This window comes from Drosophila tropicalis, unplaced genomic scaffold (assembly GCF_018151085.1).
Source record: "Drosophila tropicalis isolate 14030-0801.00 unplaced genomic scaffold, ASM1815108v1 contig_878, whole genome shotgun sequence".
Classification (NCBI taxonomy): domain Eukaryota; kingdom Metazoa; phylum Arthropoda; class Insecta; order Diptera; family Drosophilidae; genus Drosophila; species Drosophila tropicalis.
In genome coordinates, this window is record NW_027173374.1 from 10,665,508 (window position 1) to 10,687,412 (window position 21,905).

The 21,905-nt window shown below is 39.0% G+C and overlaps 6 protein-coding genes across 6 annotated transcripts; 3 read left to right on the forward strand and 3 right to left on the reverse strand.

The window, feature by feature from the left end:
• The first annotated feature begins 1,035 nt into the window (after positions 1 to 1,035).
• On the forward strand, positions 1,036 to 2,899 carry ninaE (neither inactivation nor afterpotential E). The gene is made up of 5 exons (XM_068301177.1): positions 1,036 to 1,262; positions 1,329 to 1,889; positions 1,953 to 2,100; positions 2,161 to 2,438; positions 2,496 to 2,899. Exons 1-5 carry the CDS (start codon positions 1,255 to 1,257, stop codon positions 2,620 to 2,622), a joined length of 1,122 nt encoding a protein of 373 aa, XP_068157278.1. The 5' UTR covers positions 1,036 to 1,254; the 3' UTR covers positions 2,623 to 2,899.
• Positions 2,900 to 3,122: 223 nt separating this feature from the next.
• Positions 3,123 to 8,857, reverse strand: Ask1 (apoptotic signal-regulating kinase 1). Its single transcript, XM_068300791.1, has 10 exons — positions 8,426 to 8,857; positions 8,159 to 8,353; positions 7,340 to 7,515; positions 6,376 to 7,273; positions 5,977 to 6,315; positions 5,112 to 5,914; positions 4,895 to 5,041; positions 3,931 to 4,833; positions 3,592 to 3,867; positions 3,123 to 3,529 (listed from the first exon to the last, which is right to left on the reverse strand). The coding sequence occupies exons 1-10, from the start codon at positions 8,543 to 8,545 to the stop codon at positions 3,253 to 3,255; spliced, it is 4,134 nt and encodes a 1,377-aa protein (XP_068156892.1). The 5' UTR covers positions 8,546 to 8,857; the 3' UTR covers positions 3,123 to 3,252.
• Positions 8,858 to 8,929: 72 nt separating this feature from the next.
• LOC137585140 (zinc finger protein 22-like) lies at positions 8,930 to 10,061 on the forward strand. The gene is made up of 2 exons (XM_068300796.1): positions 8,930 to 9,271; positions 9,330 to 10,061. Exons 1-2 carry the CDS (start codon positions 9,003 to 9,005, stop codon positions 9,775 to 9,777), a joined length of 717 nt encoding a protein of 238 aa, XP_068156897.1. The 5' UTR covers positions 8,930 to 9,002; the 3' UTR covers positions 9,778 to 10,061.
• Positions 9,793 to 11,540, reverse strand: Arc42 (Activator-recruited cofactor subunit 42). Its single transcript, XM_068300793.1, has 3 exons — positions 11,383 to 11,540; positions 11,087 to 11,296; positions 9,793 to 11,031 (listed from the first exon to the last, which is right to left on the reverse strand). The coding sequence occupies exons 1-3, from the start codon at positions 11,414 to 11,416 to the stop codon at positions 10,058 to 10,060; spliced, it is 1,218 nt and encodes a 405-aa protein (XP_068156894.1). The 5' UTR covers positions 11,417 to 11,540; the 3' UTR covers positions 9,793 to 10,057.
• A 528-nt stretch (positions 11,541 to 12,068) lies between these two features.
• Positions 12,069 to 13,989, forward strand: LOC137585141 (transmembrane protein 256 homolog). The gene is made up of 3 exons (XM_068300797.1): positions 12,069 to 12,247; positions 12,354 to 12,668; positions 13,793 to 13,989. Exons 1-3 carry the CDS (start codon positions 12,155 to 12,157, stop codon positions 13,934 to 13,936), a joined length of 552 nt encoding a protein of 183 aa, XP_068156898.1. The 5' UTR covers positions 12,069 to 12,154; the 3' UTR covers positions 13,937 to 13,989.
• Positions 13,990 to 14,831: 842 nt separating this feature from the next.
• On the reverse strand, positions 14,832 to 21,744 carry Mrp5 (Multidrug resistance protein 5). The gene is made up of 11 exons (XM_068300792.1): positions 21,646 to 21,744; positions 21,143 to 21,290; positions 21,001 to 21,086; positions 19,338 to 19,497; positions 19,059 to 19,255; positions 18,798 to 18,979; positions 17,563 to 18,671; positions 17,019 to 17,501; positions 16,465 to 16,958; positions 15,210 to 16,405; positions 14,832 to 15,092 (listed from the first exon to the last, which is right to left on the reverse strand). Exons 2-11 carry the CDS (start codon positions 21,217 to 21,219, stop codon positions 15,054 to 15,056), a joined length of 4,023 nt encoding a protein of 1,340 aa, XP_068156893.1. The 5' UTR covers positions 21,220 to 21,290; positions 21,646 to 21,744; the 3' UTR covers positions 14,832 to 15,053.
• Positions 21,745 to 21,905: the final 161 nt, after the last annotated feature.

Consider the following 21,905-nt stretch of genomic DNA (forward strand, 5'->3'; position numbering starts at 1 on the left):
ACGATTCTCTGACACTTTGTGGATTAACATTTAACCCAAATTTATGGCAAAATGTGTTGAGTTGAGATATAAAATAAACAAAAGGCCAAGTAAATTGAGCTGAAATCGACTCTTCCCCCGCAAGACACTAGACAGACACATGGCAGGGATTGCTTGCTATTTGTTGCTCGGCCTCTTTCTCTTTCTCTCTCATTTGTTCGTTGTTTAATGTTATGGTAATTGTTGTTGATGTTGTTGTTGTTATTGTTATTGTTGGTGTCTCTGACAGACGACGCCTAAACTACATACAAATACGAAAAGCCTCAGACAATGGAAGTGTGAATAGATCAATTGATCGATTGCTGAATGAAGCGAATTCTAAAAGCCGCTTAAGCTTTAAGCGGCGGATCAGTGTCGGAGCGGAAAACGTTTTTAATGGTTTTATTTTTTGTTTTTCCTTTCTCCTATGCCGACATGTCTCAACTTCAAAATATCAGATATCAGAGATATACGTTTAGCTGTTCGTTAAAGCTTGCTCTACCCTGCGTATACTTGATAAGTGGATTGCATCTGTATTACGCATACGCATAGTAAGCCAGTAATATTGAACATATTATACCTTAAAAGGAATTAAAGAAACTAACTTTAGAAAATAATACAAAATTATTTATACTCATCCTGATCCTATGTACAGTAGTTACTTATTATTATTTCCATTTTTTTTTCCATATTTAACAAAGTGCAAACATATTGATTATTAGTTTTTGTATTTTCCCGCATTGACACATTAAATCGCTGACTTTCCACGCCCCCAATTTTGCACAATGTCAAAAGCTTGAAGCCTCTAAAGTATTGACATTGATTAGCTTTGTTGAACAAACAGAAGAATATTTCACTCTTTTTTGTCATTTGTTATGGTTCTTATATCTTGTGTATGGTTATAAGCCCAAAAAGCTGTTAACACTTTCCTTTCGCACTTATTTTTAGGCCTCCAGCGTCAAGTGCATTTAGCCTAATTGAATTTAGTGAGGAAAAACTATAAAAACCGGACAACGTTTGTCGAACGATGCAGGTTTCCAACGACCAATCGCCGCGAATAGTCCGCTCCAGTGAAATATTCATAATAATTAACAGATTCCTTTATGTAAAGAAAGTTTTGTTTTGAGAGCCAAGTGAATTTTTGCAGCCTTGTATGTAGAAAAGATTGTGCTAAGAATTTATAGACGGGATATAGTGTAAATACAAAAAAAAAAACAACCAAAAACATTTATTAAAATGGAAAGGTAGATGTTTCAAATTCTCTGGCGAATTCTTTGTTTCAAACTGATTTCGTGTATTCCTTTTGTTAGCTTTATATCATCAGCAGCGCAGCTGGGGCCCCATTTTGCCCCGCTTTCAAATGGATCGGTAGTGGATAAGGTCACACCCGATATGGCCCATTTGATCAGCCCATATTGGAATCAATTCCCAGCTATGGATCCAATTTGGGCAAAGATTTTGACAGCCTACATGATCATCATTGGCATGATTTCTTGGTGCGGAAATGGCGTGGTGATTTACATATTTGCCACCACAAAATCGTTGCGCACTCCTGCAAACCTTTTGGTCATCAACTTGGCCATTTCTGATTTTGGTATTATGATCACAAACACACCGATGATGGGTATCAATTTGTATTTCGAGACATGGGTGCTGGGACCCATGATGTGTGATATTTATGCCGGATTGGGCTCAGCTTTCGGTTGCAGTTCAATTTGGTCAATGTGCATGATATCGCTGGATCGTTATCAAGTAATCGTTAAGGGTATGGCCGGACGACCGATGACAATTCCCTTGGCATTGGGTAAAATAGCATATATTTGGTTCATGTCAAGCATTTGGTGCTTGGCCCCTGCCTTCGGCTGGAGCAGGTGAGTAAAAAACGTACTTCAATGGATCCCTAATGAGAAATCCTCAATTCTTGCAATAATCAGGTATGTGCCCGAGGGTAATCTGACATCTTGCGGTATTGATTACTTGGAACGCGATTGGAATCCACGCTCATACCTGATCTTTTATTCCATCTTCGTCTACTATATTCCATTGTTCCTCATCTGCTACTCTTACTGGTTCATCATTGCTGTAAGTGAGAGACAAAACGGTGTCTAGAACTGAATATTCATCACTTTTCCTTTGGTTTAGGCTGTGTCGGCCCATGAGCAAGCTATGCGTGAACAGGCCAAGAAAATGAATGTGAAATCTCTGCGTTCCTCTGAGGATGCCGAGAAGAGCGCTGAGGGTAAACTGGCCAAAGTGGCTCTGGTAACCATCACCTTGTGGTTCATGGCATGGACACCATATTTGGTCATCAATTGCATGGGTCTTTTCAAATTTGAGGGCCTTACACCATTGAACACCATTTGGGGAGCTTGCTTCGCCAAATCGGCAGCTTGCTATAATCCCATTGTATATGGCATTAGGTAAAATGGATTCTCATATGCCCAGAGGGGAATACTAGTTTATTTGTTTCTTTCTAGCCATCCCAAATATCGTCTCGCCCTTAAGGAGAAATGCCCATGCTGTGTCTTTGGCAAGGTCGATGATGGCAAATCTAGCGATGCCCAATCTCAGGCCACAGCCAGTGAGGCCGAGTCCAAGGCATAAATTCTTTGGCGCAACAACAACAACTACAACACCTAACTTACAACAGCAACAAAAACAACAGCAACAACAGCAAGAACAACTGCAGCAACAGAACGAAACGCTTTCGAATAACATCAATAACAACAACAACAATAAAAAGTTATTTAAATTTCTTACATAACAAAAGAACCTTGTTAAATGAAATATCAAACATTCTGCAATGTCATTAAAGACTAAAAAAAAACTTAGCAAAAAAAAAAAACAATAATAAAGGCAAACGAACTAGAAGAGTTACAAATTTCATTTCTCTTTTTCTCTTCACACATTTAAATTTAAAACCAAATTTTTCATTTTGATTTGATATATTTTCACTTTTTAATTTTCTTGAAGGCACTTAATTTCATTTTTTCGATTTTGTTCTCTTTTTTTTTTTTTTTTTTCATAAATTAACATTAAACGAATAAATTATTTGCTTTTAATGCTATGACAAATAATTTGTTAGTAGCACAAAAAAAAAATAATAATAATAATAAGAAATACAACACATTTAACAACTAAACCGCAAAACGGTTAAAGCCATAACAACAACAGTATTTTATATATGAATTTCATCTGCATTCTGAGCTTCAGTTAGTTAGTTCCGCCAATTGGTCAATCGCTGCATGAATCGTATTCACTTTCACTCTTTTTAATTCTCGTCTTTATGCCCGGGGTGCCGGGCGTAGTCGTTGTGGGTGATGCTAACGTATTATCAGTATTATTATTGTTGTTGATTAAAGCAAGACTGCTAGTGGTGCTGGCGGTGCATGTGGTGGTGGCAGTGGCAATTGGCCTATGATAAGTACTGGGCGGACTACCCACACAGTCGGACGAAATGCAGACACGTTCCTGTATGATTAACTTCCATAAGCGAACCTCAATGCCCACACTGGAAGATGGGTGAAATTTATAAGAAATTTTCCAAGAAGATCTCGTTGAGAACCAACTCACCGTAATCCCAGCCTCATGAGATCCAACTTCTCCATATTATAGATGAAATCTTCAAATGTGAATCCTTCATTCAAAATGAGCGTTTTTGAGAAATCATCGATATCATTTTGGGACAGCCATTGCTCCAACTGCTCGTCTGCCTCATGCAGACCAAAGTTGCGCTTATTTAGTTGTCGTCTAGCTGAATGGCTAGCATTGGACGGACGGATTGCACTAGGTGTAGCACCACTGTTACTCATTCTATGGCACTTTTTGTTAAAACCATTGAAGGTTCGCCTGAGGAGAGAGAATCCGAAAGTTACTCAAAATCAAAAAATCAATAAACTCTATTTGTCTTACCTTAATCTCTTTCGGCCGCCCATATAAATATGGGCCAATTCTTGGCTAATATTGTGCAGAGCACGCAAGTTTTGCCGCTCTTGTTCCATTAACTGACGTTGCAGTTGCTTTTGATTGTCTCGTATATCCCTCAAAATACGGGCACACTCAAGAGATGAGCCCATGGCTTCGGGTATATTGCCATCCGTTTGAGCTAAGTGTCCACCAGAACTGCTGGTGGGCAATAACTTATCAAGACTCTGTTGTTGCTGCTGTTGTTGTTTCTCTTGACCCTCACTGGCCAGGCAGGTGTTCACACTCTCATCGTCATTGCCGGATAAATCCTTGTCTGCCAAATTGGCTCCCAGTTCCGGTGAAAAAATGGTAACTGCAGCTTGCACTGCCCGCTTGACCAAATTATCCAGGGCAAACATCCAATGAGGTTTGATGCAATGAAACCGCAGAACACTAACCACAGCATCCTGAAATGAGTACAACGCCAAATGAAGATGATCCAGAGCCACTGCATCGTTATTCAGCTTCTGTTTTAGCTCATTGATGGTGGCCTCCAAATGTTTCTCATTCTCGTTCATAATGTAGTCACGTAGTCCACGTATGAGCACCTCCAGATCACTTTTTCGTATAGCAATTGAATTTTGGTCGGCATTGATTTTTTTTAACCAAATGTCACAGATCTTTGGCTCGTCCAGTGCCAGAACCTTGGATAAGGTGGTACGACGCTGTGAATCCTTTTTTAGACGATAAAATCCATCGGTTTCACTTGTCTCACTGATGCTGGTGCGCAATGATGGCGTTTGAGGTTCAATTTCCGGTGATAGCAGAAAACCAGACGAGTTGCGACGCTCCAAAAGAAACTGATTACTGGGCAGCTCATCAATGTCCACAGAGGAAGTATGTGTAACTCTAAATGAATGAGATAGTTGTGAAAATTAAGTCATCTAGGCACTTTTAGTTAAAGACTTACTCCAACTCTGGTGTGGTAGGTGTGTTGCAGGTTGTGTTATAGCTCAAAGGCGGCGTTGTCTTGTGTACCAAACGATCCGCGGGCACTGAAATGCTGCGACCAAAGTCAGTATTGATCGGCAATCCAGGACGCAACTTTCGTGGTTTGCTGAAAACAAGAAGTAAATACAAATGAGGAACTGTTTAATGATAACCCAAAGGTTAGTCTATGAACTCACTCAGTCAGAAAAGGATCATCGAGCAGCTGCAGCGCGGAGGGTCTGTCCATTACACTAATGGCAAAACATCGCAAAATGAAATTCTTGGCATTCTGTGATAACTCTTCGGGTATATTTGGATGCTTCTTGTAATAACCCACTTTGAACATGGCCGCCTGGGCACAACCAAGCTCTATAAATGGCGGCTTGCCTGTGGCCATTTCTACATTAGTGCAGCCAAATGACCATATATCAGCAGCTGGGCCATATCCCCGTACACCCTGATCAATAACCTCTGGCGCCATATATTGCAGGGTGCCCGTAAATGTTTCCGTCATGGGATTAATGCGTGCCAGACGCTTCGAGGTACCAAAATCGGAAATTTTCACAACACCACTGTACGTATTGACTAGCACATTGTCGCCCTTAATATCACGATGCACAATATCCTGTTCGTGCAAATATTTCAATCCTTCGAGTATTTGCTTCGAATAGAAAGCCATAGTTGACTCATTATCCTTCAATGGGCCCCATTTCGTTTCTAATAGATCAGAGAGTGAACCACCAGGCACTTGTTCCATAAAGATCTTGAAAAAACCATCCTCGGACCGTGAACCCAAATATCGTACAATGTTACGATGTCGCAGCTGTGAGTGTAATTTGATTTCCTCATGCAATGGCTGGACATCCTGTGAATTCTTCTCCGGTACCTCCTTAATGGCAATTCTCACTTGCGTTTGCTTATCCCGGGCTGCATAGACAGTGCCATAGGTGCCCTTGCCCAGGACCATTTTACGATTCTGTTCATCATAGTCGTATTCATACTGTTAAAGGAATCGGAAGTTATATTTAGATGTATTTCTTTGTTTTTAAATGAATATCATACCTCTATTTGAGCTTCATCATTGTTGAGATTAACAAAGACCTCCTGATCGGCAGTCATTTCCAAAATAAGATTATAAAACTTTTGCCTGCATTCCGTTGACGGGAAATATATTTGAAAATCATCCGAATTGTGATGTACATAAAGATAGGCGCAGCGATCATCTCGCTTATATAGGCTGACCGATTTGATTTTCGAGGCAACGAATAAGAAATCATGTAGTTTCTTACAAGCATTTTTCGTATGCGCTAAGCAAATGTTGACGATTTGTATAGACTTTTCTTCGGCATCCATATTAATGGTGACATAACTGGGCATATAAATCTTTTGTGGCTCTAGAATCTGTGCGGATGAAATAGTTTGGTAAGAGCTTGAAGTGCAATTGAAAGTTTAATGTGTTACCAATATGGGAAATCGTATGCTATTTTTTATCTCCTCCGTATTGGTGGCCTCCAGAAAGAAGTCCATCCAAAATTGAAATACTTGCTCTTCAATGGTGGGTAGACGTTCCTCAGATTTCTTACGAAATCGATGAATCAACGAAATGTTGCCAATTGTGGACTTCAGATACCAATTGGGTGGTTTAAGTTTAAACATACATTCAGCAGCCTGTATGGCCTTGGTATAATCCTTGGCCAGGACGGAAATTTCGAAAAATGTGGCCACATCCCAGTATTCACTTAGCGTTGGCAGACTGCCCTTCTTGCCAATAAGATTATTTAAAGTCATTCCAATATGCTGCAGTTCCTCAGTATTGGTAAACTCTTTGCCCTCGATGACCAGGAGAGTGGCCAGATTAATACCAGCATATTCATTTGGTTGCACTTCGAAACTTTGACGATACCATTTGATGGCATTGGCTAGACTCTTGGCATCAGTGTAATCGGATTCCACAAAGATATCCTTGTAGATGCGACCACATAGGCAAAGCATATCAGGAAAATGATTCTCCTTCTTTTCTAAAGCTTTCAAAGAAGATTCCAATGCCTTTTTTCTATCGCCCTTGCGATTACGACGATTCAATGCAAAGGCATAAAGGAAACTCATATTGCCCGTTTCCACATATTTCCGCGTATTTGGTATATTCTTTAAATCGTTAACCAATCGCACCATGGCATCGTAGTCTTGCACATCCCGTAGTGAGCACATAAAACTGTGCACTACCTCACCCGACAGGACATGTGGATCGTCCAGACGTTTGCGCATATCATGCAAAATGCTCTGCAATTTGGCTCCATTGGTGGCATAAGTATCACGGGCTGCTCGCATATCGCTTAGGAACTTCTCCCGCATGTGTGCTCTGTTTGAAAAAAACAAAAAAAAATCAATTCATTTTGGATCTTGGCAGGAGATAAATTAAACTCACTTTGATTGGATTTCAACATCTTGCAGTTTGCGTTTGAGACGAGTCTGTAAAGTGGGCACTACTCGGGCTCCTTCCGAAGTGGGCTGCTCCTTGGTATTGGGTTGATTTGTTAGATTGCAGGTGTTGGTCTCCTCATTGCGTTTGTAGCTTAAAAATAAATAATTGGCACACGAGAGCTATAAAAGGAAACATAAAAATGTTATGTTAATCGCAACGTTTTTATGGAAGGCACCGTGGGTCACAGAACAGAGAATCCACTGTATATAAATAGATCTACTCTTACATAAATCAGCATTAGTAAAATGCTTATCAATGGATATAAAAATGATTTTTCTAGAAGTTATTGAACTCTCGTTATTAGGTAGATAATTTCCTTTTTCGGGGTTTCTACTGTATCCACTTATAAGCATGTGTGGGTGTCGTAACGTGCGGCATTGTTGTTGCTTGATCATTGCGTGGGCGAGTTCTAGTTATTGTTGCTTTTGCGTTCGATCGTGCCGTTAAACAAAAACAAAAAAAAAAAACGAAAAAAAACATTTCAACGGAAATACAATAAAACAAAAACAAACACGACTTTAGCAACCGTTACAAACAGAAAGTGGGGGACGGACACGGGGAGAGGGCGGGAAATAAAATTGCTTAGCATTTATCTTATCGCCCCAGTAAGTAGCAGCACCGTGTTAGTTATGTCGTGTCGATTATGTCTCCCCAAAGGTGTTTTGCCACCACACATATTGAGATCAAGTGTGGAAATCGAAGCTGGGCTGGGCTGGGTTGGAGTCATTTGCGGTCATATTTCTGTTACACACACTCACACACCTTTAGGCTGAGCGTCTGTTTGGACTCCACATCGTTGTAAATCAATATGTTCTCCTTCATGCCAAAACTCTCCCGTACACCATAATGATAGGAAAGGGGTCGCTGTTGGGTTAGGATGCTTAAATCAATAATGGCCACATCGGCATCATAGAATGTTGCCAGAGCATTTGTTTCGCCAAAATCCAGACGTTCGAACTGCCAGCAAATAAGATTTATATTTGAATGTAACATAAACAATTTGATTTACACTCGGTATTTAATTTTTACCTGCACACGTTGAAAATTAGCTCCAGCAGATTGAACTGCCTGTTTAACCTCCTCTAAGGCACAAGTACGATCATCTAGATGATCACCAATCACAGTATCAATTACACAAACAACATCCATGGTGAACTATTTGGTCTCTGATTCTCTTAGGACGGAGATTTGCTTGTGTCAATGTGTCTGTGCGCGTATCTTTATCTGTCTGCGTGTGTGTGGGCGGACGACGGCGACGCGAAGAAATGAAGCTGTTACTTCCCTATCGCACTGATCGTTGATTCGTCTTTCTTGGATTGTAACTGATATTTGTAAACACCTTCATTACCATGGAGAATCGACAGCAATTGTATATTAATTGCCGTATACAAAAATAATAATAATAAATTAGGAAATTCCGTGGAATTCTGCTGCCTAGAGCTGGGAAATACCAACGATGGCATCAACGATTCTTATCGACGGTTCGCCTGTTATCGATAGTTTACAACATCGATACCTCTCCCTATCTCTGGCCTCCCACCTCTAGTTGTTCGGAATACAAAAATACATCTACATATTTGGAAACGAAGCAAGTGGAAGACCGACTATGAAGGTTAAGCAGGAGCTGGCTTCTGTCAAAGTGGAGCCCACCGTTTACAATGCTGCTCTGGACACCGAAGAAGACGACACCATGAATCAATGCCAGCGGGAGCCTTACGAACTAGCTGATAACGATCTTGACATAAAATTGGAAAACGTAAACAGTGCAGATGAACAGGAGGACGATAACTACGGGGCAAAGACGGGATTCCCCTTTAAATGCGAGTTCTGTTCCAAATCATTTCGGCACAAAAGAAACCTCTGTGAGCACAACAAGTAAGAGAAGCATAAGTTGAAAGTCGTGTCTTGGTATCTAAGCCTCCATTCTTTACAGAATCCATACGAACGGTGTTCTGGAAGATGAGCTCTCTACTAACGACCTACATCGTCACAAGTGTCCCCATTGTCCATCCTCCTTTGTTAGTAATGCATATCTGACCAAGCATATACGCATCCATACGGGGGAACGTCCTTATAAGTGCAATATTTGTTCATCTTCCTTCCGCGCCAGCGATGCTTTAAAACTGCATATACGCATCCATACAGGCGAGAAACCGTTTAAGTGTCCAGATTGTGATAAATCCTTTTCGGACAATCATAATTTGCTAAAGCATCGTCGTCGTCATACAAACGAAAGACCTTACAAGTGTCCCCATCCTGGTTGCATCAAAGATTTTCGGGAGAAACATCATATGAAGAGGCATCTGCAGACAAAGCACCATATCAAGGGCGACAACTACGACTCCCCCATGGAGTTAATACCCAATGCATTTAATAAGTGAGAACTACTAAATGGATCCTTTAACGATTCTTTGAATTTAATTCCCAAAAACGAATCTTAGTATGTTTAATATTATATTTAGATGGAAATGTATATACCGACTATTAAGTGCCTAACCCACACAGTCCATCTTCCTTAGAATTAAAACCGGGCAGACTTAGTATAAGATATTTTAGTATTCCAATTACTCAATATAAAGATATGTGCATTTTTTTTTGTTTTACTAAACGATTTTATAAAAATTTCCACTTTAATGCATACACTTTGCACTTAATATAAGCCTAACTAGCATATTCTTTGAGTATTGATCCAGCAATCACTAAACGCTGAATCTCCGAGGTGCCTTCATAGATTTCTGTAATCCTAGCATCTCGATAATGCCTTTCAGCTGCCATATCTGTGACGTAACCCATTCCGCCCAACACTTGAATACATTGGTGGGAACACAAGGTGGCTGCTTCCGACGCAGCCAATTTTGCCATGGCTGCTTCCTTGGTGTATGATTGCTTGTTATCTTTAAGCCAGGCTGCCCGCCATGTTAAAAGCCGAGCAGATTCGAGGGCCAAACTCATATCAGCAATTTTTTGTTGTATGGATTGCAATTTGGAGATGGGTTTACCAAAGGCCTGGCGCTTCTGGGCATAATCGACAGCGAGCTCTAAAGAAGCTTGGGCAATGCCTAACGCCTGACCAGCTATGCCAATGCGACCGGCATCAAGCGTTTGCATGGCTATCTTAAATCCGAATCCGGGTTCTCCTAAAATGTTCTCTTTTGGAATTTCGCAATCTTCGAAAATCAGCTGACAGGTAGAGGATCCTCGGATACCCAATTTGTCTTCTTTTTTACCTAGCGAGAAGCCTTTGATACCCTTTGGCACTATAAATGCGGAAATCCCTTTATGCTTCAACTGTTTGTTAGTTGTGGCAAAGACAATGGCTGCCTCAGCTTCATATCCATTGGTTATCCATGCTTTTGTGCCATTAAGAACCCAACGATCCCCTTTGTCTGTTGCTATGGTTGAAGCGGCTCCAGCATCAGAACCATTGCCGGGCTCAGATAGGGCAAAACAACCTACACGCTCGCCTGCCGTAAATGGTGTAATGTATTTCTCTTTCTGGGCAGGATTGCCAAAGCTCAATAATGGTCCCAAGTATAAAGAATTGTTGACAGACATTATTACACCAGCGGAGGCACATCCACGAGAAATTTCCTCCATGGCTATGGCATAAGCCAAATAATCCAAGCCAGTGCCACCTGTAGTAAAAGACCATTAGAAACAAAGGTGAAGGCAATGTATTTGCCACTTTACCCAATTCCTCAGGTATGGCCACAGCCATCACACCCAACTCGCCCATCTGTTTAATCTCCTTCTCTGGATACAAATGATCACGATCGAATTTGGCCGCCTTAACACTCAGCTCAGCATTGGCGAAATCCCTACATGTTTTCTGGAGCATCTGATGAGTATCGGGCAAGGCGGATAGAGAAGCTATTTGCCGCAAAGTATTTGTACAACGGGCTAAAAAGGAGAGGAGGGGCTATTATAATGATAAGAAAATTGCAAGATCAAAGTCCAGTTCAAGGACAGATTGAGCATCTTCCTACCAATATTCAGACTCCTTCTCATAATAGACTGCATCTTTTCGAATTTAAATCTTAATTGCTAGTAAAGAATTATATAAAAAATGTATTCTAAAATTAAACAATTTAATAAAAACAATTACAAAAGCACTAAATACACGGTCAATGGACAAGTTGTTGTAACTAAGTGGCAACGCTGGCATAAACTGTTTTGAATTTAAACATCTGTGGATCAGCGGGAAAAAAAGCTAAACATTTTACAATTTATAAAAAAGCTATTGGAATACGGTGAAGTTCAAAATATGTATTCAATTTTAATAATTAACATGAAATCAATTTAAAAAAAGAGTGCTAGAAAGGGATAAACGAGTGTGAGTGGAATTGAGAGTATGTTAAAAATTAGGGAGAGAGAGAGAGACATTAAAAGAAAGCGTTTGAGTGAAAGAGATAGGTGGCGAGAGAGCACTTGCACTTGTTGAGCCACTCTCACCACATATAAGAAGTGTAGGGTGAGAGAGGCAACATTATTGCGGGGTCGTTGAAGCGAGTGGTCGACTGGGTTGTGGGTAAGTGTGTAGGTATATTATTTCTAGCCAAAATTATTTTTTTGCTGTTGCTATAAAAATACGAGTTTTCTGTCGCTATTATAAAAGTCGAAAACCAAGTAATCGATAACAATTCGCGGTTTATCCAGATTTGTTTACCAGCACTATTTCAGCAGTTTGGCAACCCTAAGGTCATAGCTATCAAAGCATTTTGTGTTAAAATTCGGCCTTATAGTTAAACATATAACAAAATGTCAATAATTGATACGTTGGACTATATAACCCTGGGTAACCCAGTCAGTCGCTTGGTCATATCCTCAACATCGGCATTAATGCGTACAATTGTAAGAAGCATTTGACTTTAGGTCCAGCAGAATTTTTTTTTCTGGTTTTACCGTTCGATTAAACAAAATGGGTTTCAATAACTTTTATAATTTTTCATAATATTAGGGTCTGCGCCCCAAGCAACTGCCTATAAAGGATACAGAATTAGCTGGATTGCCACAGCAGGTCAATCATTTCGGAACTCCAAATGGCCCGTCTTTATATACAATTGCCGGCTCCCATTACAACTTTATTCGTCTAGCAGGAATTGGTGGAGCTTCGGCTATATTTATGGGAGCATATTGTAAATATTTTCTCAAGGATATCAATGATCCCAAGGAACAGTTGGATTCACAAGCCTTTGCCGATGTGGCCAATCGTATACATTTTCTCCACTCTTTTGCATTAATGGCAATGCCCTTGGCTCATTATCCAGTTTTCGTAAGTATGCTAGAAAAAACTTTTGAACGGGGGAATTCCCTAAAACAATATGTATAGAATTCATTATAAGCAAGACTCTTAAAATTTACTTAAACTTCGTTTGAAATATTGTTGTTCTCTTTGTAGTCAATCTTACAAAGACAATTTCAATACGATTTTAAAATTTCGCGCCAAAATCGTACAAAAACAGTTCCATATATTGGTTTTCCATATCCCCTTTACCTGAATATGTTTTCAAAACCCCACAAAAATGAAAAACAAGTTGAAAATTTTAATTTATAGATTTCTCTTCATTTATAAAGTGTGTGTTTGGTAAAGCTTTTCTGTATGTCTTTTTATTTGGATGTTTTTTTGTAAAGTTTTGCTCTCTGAACGGAATTTATAACAACTCGCGTTACTCTTGGATATTTTTTCTTGGTTTTGTTTTAAATTTTTGATTTCATTTATAATAATTGACACTCCTTTGTGTATAATCGTAAATATATACATACATTAATACTTTCTAATGCGCTTAAGTTTTCTTTGTGATTTTCTTTTCTTATAAGCGTTTTCAATTTGACATCCCTCTCTAAATATATATAATCGTTTTTTGTATATGAAATATTTTTTACGTTTTTGGTTTTTTTTTTGTTCTCAAAGCTAAAGCTAAATGTTCAACAACCACTAAAGTGCAGCTTAAAAAGTAATTATCATTCTTGTTTAGTTTGTTTTGTTTTGCCATCTGTATACAAATTTGTTGTTGTTTTTTTCATTTTTGTTTGTTGATATGAAACAGGTTTGTGGAGGATTTTAAAGAGCTGATATGATAAGGAGTTAGTTATTGATATTGCATTTTGATATTTTGATTGGGCTAAGGATATAAATTTAATTTGGAAAATTAATTGACCCAAAAGTAGCTAGCCCCAAATGGGGGTTGCTTATGATTTTAGATTTCTCATTTATTTCAGCCTTATTTGATAAGTAAATTGTAAAGGTTCCCATTTTTTTTTTTTTTTTTTTTTTTTTTGTTTGTTTCTTGTTTGCACAGACAACTTAAAAGCAGAACATCAAAAAATATGCGCACACCAAAAAACGTTTGCACTAATAATCATATGATTTTAAACTTGTTTTTTTTTTTTTTTAAGACTGGCGCCCTGATGACCACCGGCACATTACTTTTCAGTGGGTGTATGTACTATCGCGCTTTAACCGGAGATAAGAGACTTCAGCATTATGCCACAATTGGTGGATTCTGTCTAATGGCTGCTTGGTTATCCTTGGTTTTGTAAATTTACACATGTTCATATATAGATTTTTAAATATATGTAACTATATGTATATATATATATATGTATATATATATATATATATATATATATGGATAAAATGTGTGTGTATAAAGAAATACGATTTAAAAAGGGAAAGCAAACATCAATAACATAAAAAACTAAGCAACGAATGCTAAAAGCCAAAAGTCTGCTAATAAAAATTATGCACATTATTTCTAATATAATATAAATATATATATATATATATTAACATTATTAATTAATACTTATTGTTCTCTCATTTTATATTGTAAAAGTATGTAGTGATATATATGAGGCGCGCCTCTAAATGGAAGATACAATTTCTATTAAATTTTCTTTCTTTCTTGTTGCCGCTTATTTCTTTCGTCTTATTCTATGCCATTAAATGCATACAATTTCTTAGAGTCTAATGTTGTAAAAAGAAGAATTGAAAATCATAATAAAACCAAAAAATGTTGAAACAAAACTTAAAAATTTTTGTCATAAAATGTTACAATATTTGTTTTTATTTTGTATACCTGTACATTTAATAAATTACTATAAAAACACACACATACGTTAATACTAGACGTAACAGTTTATAGTTTTTGTTTTTATCATTTTTTTTTTTTTGTAAGTTTTTTGTTTAGTTATTGTCTGTTTGTTTTTTTTTTTTTTTTGTAATTTTTGCTGGAACACATAATACAAATGCAAAATGCGACCTTTTAAAGGTCAATGCACAATATTTTATAGCTATAAATTAAGTTATTGCACAAGTTATTTCTTTCTGTTTCTTTTTTTTAGGTATCAAAAACCAGTTATTGTCCTCGTTCGCTAGTTACTCGATCTAACAATTATCTATAGATATATATATATATAAATTTGATTTTGTACATGGGTTTTAAAAAAATTCATTTGTTGTTCTCTTATTGGTTTTTCTTTTGTATCTTTATATTTGTGATTTTCGCCTATGCTATCCACCTCCTAAAAGTTTTTGCTTGGAGGCCTCCGCAAAGAGGAAGGTCTTTTGTATGCGAGCATTGGCCGCCGGATGATTCGTAATTGGTTCCAGTATTTTAAGTATATAGTCTTTAAAAGCCTTGGGAACGGCGAAATGTCAAGAATCCTTCTTCAAGCGGAGGTTATCATCATGGGCCTGATCAAAGTCGAACAGAATTGGTTAGTAAAAACATTAAGGCAATGAGTGATAAATAGGAATTGATCCTAACTGGATAATAGTACTCCAACGTGAGGAAATTCTCTGTTGACTTACCTTTTGTGCCACCTTCAGCAAAGCATCGAATGTTGCATCGCCAGTCTGCTTTACCATGCTATGGAATACCTTCTTCTCACTCACGGTAAGCAATTCGAATGGTGAACCAAACTCCACGGCCTGTCCAGCGTCCATAACCAAGACCTTATCCGAATCCATGACCGTGTGCAAGCGATGGGCTATCGTTAGGACCGTGCAATCTTTAAATTTATTTCTAATTGTCGTTTGAATCAATGCATCAGTTTGAGGATCCACGTTGGCCGTGGCCTCATCCATCACTAAAATGCGATTCTCACGTAAAATGGCACGAGCCAGACACACCAATTGTCGTTGACCCACACTGAAGTTGGTGCCACCTTCGGATATTTTACTCTGCAGACCACTGGGCAGCTCAGCCACCACCTCCTTGAGCTTGACCTCTTCCAGGGATTCCCACAATTTGGCATCGCTATACTCGTCAAATGGATCGAGATTATAGCGCATTGTGCCCGAGAAGAGAACAGGCTCTTGGGGTATGATGGAAATTTTGCTGCGCAAATCGTGCAGACCCAATTCACTGGTATTTCTGGCATCGATAACAATCGAACCCTCATTGTAGGATAAACGGAATAGGGCATTAATCAATGATGATTTGCCCGCTCCCGTTCGTCCAACAATACCAATTTTCTCACATCCCTGGATGGCAATGTTCAGATGACGCAGGACATAATCGGCAGCCTTATCGGGGAAATATTTCAACGACAAATCATCAAACACAATGCGTCCCTCTTCGGGCCAATCCTTTGTTGGTTTTTTGTTTGGCTTCGACTCAAATTCACCTTCGGGCTCGAGATCTTCATATTCGACAACACGTTCCACTGATGTCATAGTATTCTCCAATTCGGCCGATTGTCTCATGCCCCATTGCACCATGCCAGTCATGCCCATGGCCTGGGTAATAGCCAAACCAACATCGCCACCATTTTCTGGTGAGAACAGGAAGAAGCTCAATGTGATCATGGCAATGTAGATAACACAACAGCAATCCAACCAGTAGCCAAAGGCACGAGAAGTGGCCAAGAACATATAATATCCAGAACTGTGCAAATCCTGATAGTTATCAAATTCGGCAATCAGTTCCTTTTGTGCTCCAAACGCACGAATTGTGGCCAGACCATTAAGCGAAGCACTCAAATGGGAATAGATCGGGGAACGGGCTAGAGAAGATAAATATATTTAGAAACGTTTTCTCATCTTAATTCTTCCCAATACTTACTAACTGCCTCCAGACGTTTGACATCTCTTGATGTATTCAAGTAGAAACCACGCAGCACATAGAAGACAACCACCAGGATGGCCGTGAATAATATATACCAAGGATTTATAATGCACAGGACCACAACAATTCCGAGAATGGCAAGGAAAATTTGGAATACATCCATCATCACCGATGGCAATATTTCATCCACTTGACCCAGATCTTTGGAGAATCTATTCAAAATGCGACCCGATGGATTCGTATTAAAGAAATGCATAGCCGCACGGGTAACCCCCTTGAACATGGTATTATGCAATGTTGTTGAGCTTCGCATGGCCAAATAGAAGAAGAGCATGCTCCGAACCAATGAGAATATAATAACGGAGACATTAATGCCAGTAAAGTAGTATATATCCTTTGGATCTGTATCAGCATTGATGCGAGTTTCAGGGAAAAAGTGACGCAAGCGAGTCATAAACGTATTCGTCTCGGCATTCTCATTTTTGTTGACCCTGCAATCAATTCCGAGACGATTAAATCGATTCAATTATCATTCTTGTGTTATTACTTACCAGTACGATAAGAACATGTCACCACCGGAGGCCATGATCTGGGCACCAATCAGGAAGAAGGCAAATACAATAAACAAACCATACCCATTGGCTCCAAAATACTTTTTATACAATTGCATGCCAATTTTGCCCTCAACACGTCCTTCTTGGGTTTGCATGGGTGAGTCGACGACAACAGATTCGGCTGCCGATTCCATTGACGATATGCTACCTTGGCGTTCACGCAGTTTGCTGTTTTGGCGTGACAAATTCGATTTCTCAGGGGCATCGCCAGCACCTTCGTCCTTTTTGCTTGGATCCGTCAACATTTGAGCAAAGTCTAAGCCGCTCTTGCACATAGATTCGTATGTACCCTGTGCACTAACCTTGCCTTTGTCCATGATTACAATCAAGTCGGCTTGTTCCAAGAATTGCAACTGATGCGTGACCAACAAAACAATCTGCTCGCGTAAGAATCCTCGCATGCATTGATCAAAGAGATGTCTATTGAAATAAAAATGTGGTATTAAAAATGTGCAGTTGGGAACATTATCAGGTAACTCACCGTCCCACATGGGTGTCCACAGCACTGAGAGGATCGTCAAGCAAATAGATATCTGCCTTTCGATACACCGAACGTGCCAAACTGATACGAGCCTTTTGTCCTCCCGAAAGGGATGCTCCTCTCTCACCAACAATGGTCTTATCTCCATAAGGCAGCAGCTCAAAATCTCTTTCCAATGCACATTTCTTGATAACCGTGCGATAACGATGCTTATCCATGGGCAAACCGAATAAGATATTTTGACGCACAGTTCCAGTAAAGAGCCAAGGCTCCTGTGAGGCGTACGATAAGGTGCCATTAACTTTGACCGAACCAGAATCTGCTGGTAGCTCACCCAGAACTGCTTGTATCAAGCTGGATTTACCCGAACCCACAGGACCAATGACGGCGACCAATTGTCGAGGTTTAAATTTCAGTGTTACATTATCAAGATTATTTTCCGAACTCTTTTGATCCCATTTGGCCTTCAGTTTATTGATGAATATGCCATGTTCGGCCTCACTGGCCCGACGACTGTTTGGTTTGATAACTCCAGAGATTTGGGCGGCTTGCTCTTGCACTAGAGCTGGTACCTTAACCAGCTTCTGTTCATCAGCATCGTCGGATTTGTCTCTAACCTTAGTCTCTTCGTGCAGCATAAAGGTTTGTATACGTTTGATGGAAACCAGAAGTTCGGCAAACTGTGATATTCCCATGGGGAAGTAGACAGTCATGGTGTTCCTTAGGATATTGTAATAGGCGGTTATCACAAACGCCTTCTCCGCCGTCAGTAATTTTCCAAGCAAAACAAATCCAACCAAACTGACAAACACCGATATACGGGTCACAAACATAATGAAACTTTGTAGTGTGCCTCGAATATAGTTCACATTTCGTATGGCATTCATCTCCTTTAGACGCACATAGTTGACCATCTTACTGAAGGGTATTTCCCAGGCATACATCTTAATAACCTGTATGCCAGATATAATTTCGTTCATCATGCGCACACGTTCATCCGTACGTAATGCAGTGCGTAGACGTAAAACAGATGTCTTTTTGCCCAAATAGGCCTGAAGTGGTATAAACAGCAACATCACAGCAACGCCAAAGAAAGCAGAGTAACCAATCTGGACAAAGAACAAGTCAGAGAGAGCCAGAGAGAATTTATTGATTTGTGTTTATACAAATTGGCCATAATTAACCTTGTTGTTGGTACAACTTTAGACGTTTGAGGGTAAACAATTTCAACTCACCTCTCTGTACATGAGATATGTGATAATTGCAATCTCGACAGGTCCCAGCCATAAATAATTCATGTGCAGCACAGATACATCCAGACGTCCCACATCGTTTGATATAAGATTAACCACCTGGCCGATTGTCGTATCACCCAATGCAGTTCGGCTCAGGCGCAGTGCTTTGCGATAAATCAGACCTAAATGGTAGTAGTAGTAGTAGTATAATAAAAACATTTTTCATAAACTCTCTCTGTGTCTCCCTCCTACTCTACTCACTCGTCATGGCAATGCGGGCCTTCATGCCCACATGAAACATGCCCAGCATGTAGGGATGCATGCCCAAGACATTGAAAGCACTGCATAAGATCACGCCCATGGCATAGAGATAGGCCTTGGTCTGATTTTCACCATCCTGATTGCTCGAGTCGGCGTAGTAGGCAACCAGACGTCCCAAAAAAATTGGTTGGGTGACTCTGTAAGTAAAATAACAAAGTGCATCATAAATAACTTCCCTCTGTGTGTGTGTGTGTGGGCGTGGCTGCTGCCGCTGCTTACCGGAAACCAATTTCCAATATAAACAAAACAAGTCCTAAACCAGCTAAACGCCAACCAAACACATCCATAGAGGCTTTCAATAGGCTTGGAGTCTTCTTCTTTTTGCTCTTCTTCTCAACCTCCTTATCCCAGGCCGCACTCAGCTTAGCGCCAAGATAATCTGAAATGCAATTCAAAGTTACAAATTATTATTTAATATTTTACTAGTTACAAAGTAGTTACAAAGAATGGACTAACTATCCAGTGCTCTTCATCTTATCAGCTGACTAATCATCTTAATGACAAGATTTTAATTTTTGTAATCTGTTAATTACTTATTAGTCATTTCGATCTATATCTTTATTGTTAATACTTATGCAAGTCTTTGGTTTAACTATAAAATATGATCGCATGACTATCGGAAGTCCAAATCCCTGACCAGCTGTGCGTAGTACTTTATCAGTTTGCTATTTGCCTTAATCAATTGGTAACCAAAGGAGACCTAGAATCAGGCATTTCCTTACTATATATAAATATATATGTATATATTAACTGAGATATAGATAAAGTCCATGTCTAAATTGCATAAGACAAATTGGCACGATGCCACTTAATAACAATTGAAAATATCTCTAGGGTCTCATTTACTATAAGTAAATAAGTCGTCCCCCAAACTGATAACTAATTCTATATCGTAAATATGTATAAAAAATTAAAAAAAAAATCAATTAATTTCGGCGGTTGGACAAATGACAAAGTTATCTTTAAGACAATTCTATATGTATGTACCGAAAAAAAATCAAAGGTCTAGTTTCTATGGCATAATGAGGAGAGAAGGTTACATATCTCGTCTTAGATATAAGATAAACGCATAATATTTTTATTATTTCATGAATGAATTTGCTTAGCAATGTAGAATAAAAGACGGATATCTTATCATTTTGAAGACATTCACATACTTGATGATGAGACAATTTTAGGCATTTATGATCTTTGATACCTTCGAATGACACTTTTATATAGAGGGTGAGATAGACGCTCCTTGTACATAAGAAGTAACTATGGAAATTCTAAATAAAATAATGTCGGCACATGCTTCTATCTAATCGTAATACCTTGAAGTGTCTCTATACCCACACATGCACTTCAAATCCGAAATCTATATATTCTTCACGGTTCTGTAATGTCGGAATGCCGTTTTTTTAACAGACAACTAAACAAGGAAATGTCTTAAGAGGGCTGGGATTATTGGCTGTCTATGGACAACGATGGTCCAAAGTGCATTCAAAATAATAAAGAGGTCTTTAAGAATTGAAGCGCGAGTCTAATAGGTTTTTACCCGATGTCCCAGTTTTTTTCATTAGTCAGCCTAACCTAGCACACACACATGACGTCACGTAAGCTGAAATCTTTTCTACGTGTTGATAAGAGAGGAATTATCCGTCCAATTCCACCTAGCACCTATCAGTCTCTCTCTCTCTCTATCAGACTGCCTCCATCTCTTAGGAACGTGCTTATCAGAATCAAGCGCTTTCATTTTAATATAATTTAATTAATTTCATTATGGCCATAAACAATCAGATTGATTGCCTATGCAAAACACGTTTGTATCGTTTGATTGATGATGATGGTCTTTCATGACTTCTTTTAACAAATTTTATGTAAACAAATTTGATGAGCTCACCCGATCGATGTTCCTTAAGGGCTCTATATAAATCGTTTTCATCTAAAGTTTTCTTGCGGCCCTTGAAGAATGTTGGCATGGCAAAGCTACAAGAAAATAGATTATTGGTAACCATTTAGTTTTTATTTTAATTATAACTTACCAAAACATTGCCGATGACAGGGGATTTGAGGTTTCCCGGGGATTTTCCTGTAAATCATCTGCTTTCATTGACTGCATTTTGACGAGATTTCTTCCTTTGTTAGCTTGGTCACTTCAATTTCTTATCATTTGGTCCAGATGTGTCCTTGCTATAAATGGATTAAGTGTTAATTTATGACATTCATAGGCAAATGTTTTTGTTCCGTTTAACTCGATTTGCTTATCTTGTCCGTTATTAAACACAAACATGCCATAAAGGAATCTGGTAACCGATAAGTTTTAACAATGTTATGACAACTTGAGAAGCATAGAACGTCACAGTGGGTCCAATTTAGAAACCAAACAATTAAGATTATCGGGGAAAAAAAGTCACTATGACTTTTCAAAAAACAAACAAATTTCTTAACATTTGTTTCTACGACTTTTCATACTCCGATGTACAATGTATGTATGTATGTTTATAGATCACATTTCATCACACAACTTTATTTTTGTTGAACTCACTTAAGAAAGGTGGACACTACTAGTAACAGGTATGCGGGAAAGGCGATGCGTCGCGCCGCGACAGCTAGCAAAGTATATCTGGCTGTGGATGTGCAGTTGCCTGCGACTTTTATAGCTGGGTTCCGCTGCTCGGTTTTTACCTGGGTTTTGCTGCTGCTATCTTTCGTACGAAGGCAAATCAATAAACACAATTGCTTGCACGTTCGCTCTCAGACTCTTATACACTAGGAAACTAAAAAAGCTTTGTGCGCGGTATATTT